This window comes from Aphelocoma coerulescens, chromosome 27, assembly GCF_041296385.1.
Source record: "Aphelocoma coerulescens isolate FSJ_1873_10779 chromosome 27, UR_Acoe_1.0, whole genome shotgun sequence".
Taxonomy (NCBI): Eukaryota; Metazoa; Chordata; class Aves; order Passeriformes; family Corvidae; genus Aphelocoma; species Aphelocoma coerulescens.
In genome coordinates this window covers 2,031,937-2,039,901 of record NC_091040.1, presented here as the reverse complement: position 1 = coordinate 2,039,901, position 7,965 = coordinate 2,031,937, and the positions used below count along the sequence as shown (strand labels likewise).

The following is a 7,965-nucleotide window of genomic DNA, read 5'->3' as shown; positions in this document are numbered from 1 at the left end:
CACCAGCTCTGGGGTGAGTCCTGGAGGAGGGGACAGGACAGGGGGGGAATGGTTTAAACTGGAAAAAGGGCAGGGTTTAAATGGGATATTGGGAAGGAATTCCTCCCTGGGGAGGGTGAGGAGGGGCTGGAATGGATTTTCCTTGGAGGTGTCCAAGGCCAGGTTGGAGCACCCTGGCACAGTGGGAGGTGTCCCTGCCCCTGGCAGGGGTGGCCCTGGATGGGCTCTGAGGTCCCTTCCCACCCAAACCTTTCCACGATTCCACGAACCACAACTGGAGAAGCCTCTTTAAGCGTGTCTGGAATTAAGTAAGAACCGATTTTACCAAGTCCTGGCTGTCAGAACAAATCAGATCTGGCAGGAAAAGCTGCCCCTGTCCAGCTCCTCACATCCAGGGAATTGCTGCAGCTGGCTCAGAGGGGAAAGGAAGCTCTGCTGCCACCTAAAACCTCCTCCTGATGGCTTTGGGGATGAGAACTCAGCCCTTGTGCTCAGAGCCAGCAAAAGGGAAGTTCAGTGGAGAGTTTTTATTTTAAAAAGTCCCGAGTGGCACAGAGCAGCTGTGCTGGGCTAATCCATGCGAGCCTTCAGGGTCCTCGTGGTGATCTTGTCTTTCTCTCTGGAGGGGGAAAAGAGGAGATTATTTATTGATAAATCCAGGTTTAATCCCTGCCTACAGCTTGTCCCTCCCTTGGGAAGTCACAGGTGCCTGGGCAGGGTCAGCTGGAGCTCAGGTGGGTGTGACAACTCAGTAAAACCCATCCCCAAGGGGAGCTGCCAGGGTCGGGGAGCAAAATGGGCCCTTCCAAAGCCAGCCTGGTGACAGAGCTGGGAGTTAACGCTGCATCCTCGTGGGGCAGAGCACCCTCCTTCCCACGGGAATGCAGCCAGGCAGTCCCTGCGCAGCACAGGGGAGTCATTCCTGCTGTGCTGGCAGCGAGCTGCAACAGCGAAATCCAACACTGGGAGCGCACAGAGCCTGGCTAAGGACACCGGTGGGAGGGGCAGGATTCAGGGAGAGCCTGGAAACGGATCCCTGCAGGGAACTGAGTGCCCAGCTCAATGAATTCTCCCTGGAAGGAGGGAACTGAGTGCCCAGCTCACTGAATTCCCCAGGAAGGAGGGAACTGAGTGCCCAGCTCGCTGAATTCTCCTGGGAAGGAGAGAACTGAGTGCCCAGCTCGCTGAATTCTCCCCAGGAAGGAGGGAACTGAGTGCCCAGCTCACTGAATTCTCCTGGGAAGGAGGGAACTGAGTGCCCAGCTCGCTGAATTCTCCCAGGAAGGAGGGAACTGAGTGCCCAGCTCACTGAATTCTCCCCAGGAAGGAGGGAACTGAGTGCCCAGCTCGCTGAATTCACCCAGGGAAAAAGGGAACTGAGTGCCCAGCTCACTGAATTCTCCGGGGAAGGAGGGAACTGAGTGCCCAGCTCGCTGAATTCTCCATGGGAAGGAGGGAACTGAGTGCCCAGCTCACTGAATTCTCCCCGGGAAGGAGGGAACTGAGTGCCCAGCTCACTGAATTCCCCCAGGAAGGAGGGAACTGAGTGCCCACCCTGCTGAATTCCCCCAGGGAAAGAGGGAACTGAGTGCCCACCCTGCTGAATTCCCCCAGGGAAAGAGGGAACTGAGTGCCCAGCTCGCTGAATTCACCCAGGAAGGAGGGAACTGAGTGCCCAGCTCACTGAATTCCCCCAGGAAGGAGGGAACTGAGTGCCCAGCTCACTGAATTCTCCCTGGAAGGAGGGAACTGAGTGCCCAGCTCGCTGAATTCCCCCAGGGAAGGAGGGAACTGAGTGCCCAGCTCGCTGAATTCTCCGGGGAAGGAGGGAACTGAGTGTCCAGCTCGCTGAATTCCCCCAGGGAAGGAGGGAACTGAGTGCCCAGCTCGCTGAATTCCCCCAGGGAAGGAGGGAACTGAGTGCCCAGCTCGCTGAATTCTCCTGGGAAGGAGGGAACTGAGTGCCCAGCTCACTGAATTCTCCCAGGGAAGGAGCAGCACTCACATGACGTGCACCACCACGCCCATCCCAGAGATGGCATCTCTGTCCACGGCGTTGAGCATGGCCTGCGAGATGGTCTCGAAGAGGTGCTCGGGCTCCTGAGGCACAGAGGGAACAGAAGGGCTCAGCTGGGCTACAAACTCCACCCTGACTCCCTGGATTTTGTCCAAACCCCCCAAAACCCTGCAAGCTTTTCCCCTCGGGCTGTTTAAGTCACACCCTGAGCTCCTCCAGGAACGAACCAGAGCCTCCAGCGAACACAGGAGGGAGAACCCACGAATCCACAGACCCCAGCTGATCCCAGCTGATCCCAGCACCCACTCACCATGTCAGGCTCCCAGAGGGACTCACACATGCCATACATCTGCTCGGAGCAGGTGCCACTGACCACGAAGTCGTCGGTGACCATGGGGCAGCCGATGAGGTCCAGCGAGCAGATGAAGGGCTCGTGCGTGAGCGGGTCCAGCCCCGCGATCACCGGCTCCGTGTAGTAGGGCCCAAACCTGGCGACAGCAGCACGGCTCAGGGCAGCCCCGAGGCCAGGGAACAGCTTGGGAGGAACCACACAGGATCACCCCGTCCCACCCCAGGCCCTGCATAGGGCAATCCCAAAAAATCCCACCCCAAAATCCCTGAGCGTTGTCCAAACGCTGCCGGAGCTCCGGCAGCTTTGGGGTTGTGCCCGTTCCGCACCGGTGCTCTCATCCACCACCCTTCTGGTGAAGAACCTGTCCTTGATTGCCAACCCAACCCTCCCCAGCGCAGCTCCAGCAGCCTCAGCCTTCCCTAGCACCGCACAGGAACGGCTCTGGCCGCTACCTTCTCTCGTAGAGCAGGTTGGACACCATGCTCATGAAGGTCTGGGGTTTGATCTGCCTCCCCTCCTTCAGCTCGTAGAGATTCAGCCTGAACTTCAGCCTCTGGGCACTGCAAAAGATGAGAGCTGGGATTAAAGCAGGGCAGGTTCTTTTTCCTCTTCACCAGCGCCTGGGGCAAGGACGGGGTGCAGATGCAGCTTCTTTTGGAGTTGAGGTTCAACTGTAGCAGTGAAAGTCGAATTTTAGCAGTGAAAGTCAAATTTTAGCAGTGAAAGTCGAATTTTAGCAGTGAAAGCTGAATTTTAGCAGTGAAAGTCAAATTTTAGCAGTGGAAGTCAAATTTTAGCATTGAAAGTCAAATTTTAGCAGTGAAAGTCGAATTTCAGCAGCCAAACTCGAATTTCAGCAGTGCTCTGATCTTAAATCCCACAAAGGTTTCTTCTAAGAGCTCTCCCACGAGGAGAACTAAGACCAGGACTACCGGCACCGTTTAATTTCGTATTAATGACAAACATTCTCCCCTCCCCACGAATAAACACAGACATTCGCTCAGCACGAGCTGCACGAAGGCCTCGCTTACACCGTCTGCACGTCCGTGGCCAGCCCGGCCAGGCCGATGTAGAGCCTCTCTCCCATCGGGAAAATCTTCTGGAAGTCCGTGGTCACCATCTGCGCCTGGATCCCGAAGCGCCGGTCGGCGGCGATGGCCACGCAGTCCTTGCCCTTCATGGCCATGACGGCCCCGCCGTTGTAGGACATAATCGACTGCACGGCAGAAGCTCAGCGGGCACCGGAGGAGCCTCCAGGGTACCCCCGGTACCGCCGGGCCCGCCCGGGAGAGCCCTCCCCGCGTCCGCACCGCCTTTGGATTTCATTTCCCCGCTGCTTTGGTTTCCCGTTCCTCCGGCGGCCCCACCGCCGGTCCCCGCCGGGAGGCCCTGAGGGAGCGGCCTCCCGCCCACCCGCCTGCCCCGGGCACCGCGGGCCCGGCAGCTGCCCCGGCGCCGCCGCGGGTCTCACCATGGCTGCGGCTGTCCGGTCACCCCTCAGTCCCCGCTCTGTCCCCGCTGTGTCCCCGCTCTGTCCCCACACGGGCCCCGCTCCGGCCCCGCTCGCTCCCGGCCCGCTCTCTGCCCCGGCCCCGCTCCGGCCCCGCTCCGGCCCCGCCGCGCCGCCGCCGGTCCCGCCCCCCTCCGCTTCCCATTGGCCGCCGCCGCTGCCGCTCCTTCATTTACCGCCTCTCATTGGCTGTCGCACCGGTAGTCCCGCCCCCACCCGCTTCCTATTGGCAGCCGCTGCCGAGCGCCGGAGCGCAGCCGGTGACTGGCGGGAGCCGCGGGGGTGCGCGCAGCTGATTGGCTGAGACCGGGCCGGGTGGGCGGGGCCGAAAAGTGACGAGTCACAGTGGGCGCGCGAGGCATGCCGGGAGTGCGGGGGGGGCAGGGCTGGGGGGGGCACAGCTGGAAAAGTGGGAACAGCTGGAAAAATGGGAACAGCTGGAAAAATGGGCGGCAGAGCTGGAGCTGGGGGGGCACAGCTGCGTCGGGACAGGGCTGGATAAGTGGGGGCACAGCTGGAGCAGTGGGGCGCCAATGGATCAATGGGGGGGCACAGCCAGAGCGGGGGAGCAGCTGGATAAAGGGGAACAGATGGATCAGGGCACAGCTGGATCAGTGGGGGCACAGCTGGATCTGTGGGGGCACAGCTGGGTCACTGGGGGCACAGCTGGATCAGTGGGGGCACAGCTGGATACGGCGCAGCTGGATACGGCACAGCTGGATCAGTGGGCGCAGAGCTGGATCTGTGGGGGCACAGCTGGATCAGTGGGGGCACAGCTGGATACGGCGCAGCTGGATGTGCCCAGGGATGCACAGCACAGCTGTTTCCGTGGGGGGCACAGCTGGATACGGCGCATCTGGACGTGCCCAGGGATGCACAGCACAGCTGTTTCCATGGGGTGCGCAGCTGTTTCCATGGGGTGCACATCTGGACGTGCCCAGGGATGCACAGCACAGCTGTTTCCATGGGGTGCACAGCTGTTTCCATGGGGTGCACAGCTGGATGGGTCCGGAGAGCAGCCGGACCTCGCACCCCCCTCCCTCCCTCCCTCCCTCCGCTTTTTGCGCCTTCGGGACGAAGCCCCGACCTCGCCCTGTGGGGGGCCGGGAACAGCAGATCCCGACGGGGATTCTCCCAAAAACCTCTTTGGGAAGCGCTGTCCCACTGGGGTCACTCTCGGTCCCTCTGTGGGGTCCCAGCACGTCCCAGCACCGGCAACAGGGCCTGGCTGCCGGCGGATCCTTTATTCCAAGGGGGAATTTGCTCTGCCAGGATTCCCTGTCCCGGGTGGCAGCTCCCTCCTGGAGCAGGCGGGATGGAGCATTTCCTTGGGGAGAGGGAAGTTCTGCCCAAGGGAACGGGATCCGTGCGCTTGGGAACGCTCCGGAGGCACCGCAGAGCAGCCCCGGCTCCGAGGGTGCCGTGCCGGGGGTGTTCACCCATCCCAGGAGCACATCCCGGGCTCGGGTGCTGGGAGCAGAGCCCAGCCCGTGCCTGCTGCGGTTTTAAAGTGTCGTTTTTTTAAAGCGTACTTTTTAAAGCGGATTTTTGAGGTGTTTTCCATCATTAAACGCTCCTGGGGGGAGTCGGAGCCGCGTCCTGCCTGGTGGGAACAGCCCGGGCACAGGCGGGTGGGAATAACCGGGATCAACCCCAGCACGGCCTCATGGCCTGGATGAAAGCAGGAACTTCCTTATTTCTGGGATGGGAACCAGATCAGGGCGAGCAGGATGTGACGGGAGCTTGAAGAGAGGGGAAGCTCAGCCTGGCGGGCTTTGGACCCCCCTCAGCTGAATCCCGGACACGGGATTGGGATGGAAACAGGATTTCAAGCCCGGTTTGAACGTCCCAAAGTGTCCTTGTGGTTGTGGGGCCACGGAGGGGGGCACGGGCTGGGCACGGATGGTTTGGGCACCGCGGGAGCGGCTTTTCCGCCTCAGGAGGAGCCGTGAGCCCACGGGGAGCACCGGGAGCAGATCCTGGCCCTGGAATTTTCTCCCTGCGCGGCTCTGTCCAGCCCGGGCTGGCGCTGGGAAAAGAGAGAGGGAAAAATGGAGCAGCGGAGGCAAAAGAACGGCTCCGTCCCTGGGTGGGCTCGAACCACCAACCTTTCGGTTAACAGCCGAACGCGCTAACCGATTGCGCCACAGAGACCGCGCTGGGAGCGCCGCCGCGCCCGCCGCACTCGGCCCGGAGGACCGGGAACGGGACACCGGGAATGGGAACGGGACACCGGGAACGGGAACCCGGGAACGGGAACCCGGGAATGGGAACGGGACACCGGGAATGGGAACGGGACACCGGGAACGGGAACGGGATAACGGGAACGGGATACCGGGAATGGGAACCCGGGAATGGGAACCCGGGAACGGGAATGGGACTGGGACACCGGGAATGGGAACGGGGTACCGGGAACGGGAACGGGACGCCGGGAACGGGATGCCGGGAACGGGAATGGGATACCGGGAATGGGAACGGGATACCGGGAATGGGACACCGGGAACGGGACACAGGGAACGGGAATGGGAACCCGGGAATGGGACACCGGGAATGGGAACGGGACACCGGGAACGGGACATCGGGAATTGGAATAGGAATGGGACACCGGGAACGGGACACCAGGAATGGGAGTGGGAACGGGACACCGGGAACGGGACACCGGGAATGGGAGTGGGAACGGGACACCGGGAACGGGACACCGGGAATGGGAACCCGGGAATGGGACACCGGGAATGGGAGTGGGACACCGGGAACGGGACACCGGGAATGGGAATGGGAACGGGACACCGGGAATGGGAACCCGGGAATGGGACACCGGGAATGGGAGTGGGACACCGGGAGCGAGACACCGGGAACGGGATACCGGGAATGGGAACGGGACACCGGGAATGGGAACGGGACACCGCGAATGGGACACCGGGAATGGGACACCGGGACACCGGGAACGGGACACCGGGAACGGGACACCGGAAAAGGGACACCGGGAATGGGAAACCAGGAATCAGGACACCGGGAACGGGATACGGGGAGAGGCACCGGGAACGGGACACCGAGAATGGGACACTGGCACCGGGATATCGGGAACGGGACACCGAGACGGACATCGGGAACAGGACAGCGGACACCGGCCCCAAGCACGGGGACACCGGACACCAGCACCGGACCCACTGGAACCAGCACCGGGACACGGGCGCCGGAGCAACCGAGCAACCGGGAACCGAGACAGCGGCAACGACAGCGCCCACCGGGAACCTCCCGGGCACGGGGCCACCGGGACGGGCCCGGGATGCGGAGCCCCGGCACCGGGCGGGGCGGGGAGCGGCCGCCGGGAGCGGCTGCGTGCGCCGGGAGCCGCCGGTAGCCCCGGGAGCGCCGCGGTTCGCTCAGCGCCTCCCGCTCCTCCTCCCGCCCCTTTCCCCTCTTTCATTTCTTTCCCAGATTTTCCTTTCTTTCCCCCCCCCTCCTTCCCTTTTCCTGCCTTTTCTCTTTTCCTCCTTCCTGCATTTCCCTCCCCCTTTTCTCTTCCCTTTTCTCCCGTTCTTTTTTCTTCCTTTTCCGTTTTATTTTTTCCCTCTGTTTTCCCTGTTTTCCTTCCCTTCCTTCCCCCCATCATTTTCCAGCTTTCCCTTTCTCTAATTTCCCTCCATTTTTCCTTACCTTCCTTTTTTTTTTTTCTTCCTTTCCCCCCCTGATTTTCCTGGTTTCCCTTTCTTTCCCTAATTTCCTTCTATTTCCCTTGGGTTTTCTCCCCTTCTCCCCGCCCCCCTTCTTGTCCATTTTCCCCTTTCTCTAATTTCTCTCAATTTTCCTTCTTTTTTTCCCCCCCCCTTCCTTTCCCCCCCTCCTTCCCCATTTCTCCTTTTCTCGAATTTCCCTCTATTTTTCTTCCCTTTTTCCCCTCCCTTTCCCCCCCTCTCATTTACCATTTTCCTTTTCTTTCTCTCATTTCTCCCTATTTTTTTCCTACTCTTTTTTCTCACCCCCCCCTTCCAATTTCCCGTTTTCCCCCCTTTAAATTCCCTCTATTTTTTTTTTCCTTCCTTTTTCTCCCTCTTCCCTTTCCTTCCCCCCTCCGCTCCTGCCGAG

At 60.9% G+C, this 7,965-nt stretch overlaps 1 protein-coding gene and 1 non-coding gene across 2 annotated transcripts; both read right to left on the bottom strand.

Annotated features, from left to right (window-relative positions):
• Positions 1-512: 512 nt before the first annotated feature.
• On the bottom strand, positions 513-3,954 carry PSMB3 (proteasome 20S subunit beta 3). Its single transcript, XM_068996701.1, has 6 exons — positions 3,841-3,954; positions 3,401-3,585; positions 2,822-2,929; positions 2,328-2,505; positions 2,006-2,100; positions 513-619 (listed from the first exon to the last, which is right to left on the bottom strand). The coding sequence occupies exons 1-6, from the start codon at positions 3,841-3,843 to the stop codon at positions 571-573; spliced, it is 618 nt and encodes a 205-aa protein (XP_068852802.1). The 5' UTR covers positions 3,844-3,954; the 3' UTR covers positions 513-570.
• A 2,005-nt stretch (positions 3,955-5,959) lies between these two features.
• TRNAN-GUU (transfer RNA asparagine (anticodon GUU)) lies at positions 5,960-6,033 on the bottom strand. Its single transcript has one exon. It is a non-coding gene; the product is annotated as a tRNA-Asn (tRNA).
• Positions 6,034-7,965: the final 1,932 nt, after the last annotated feature.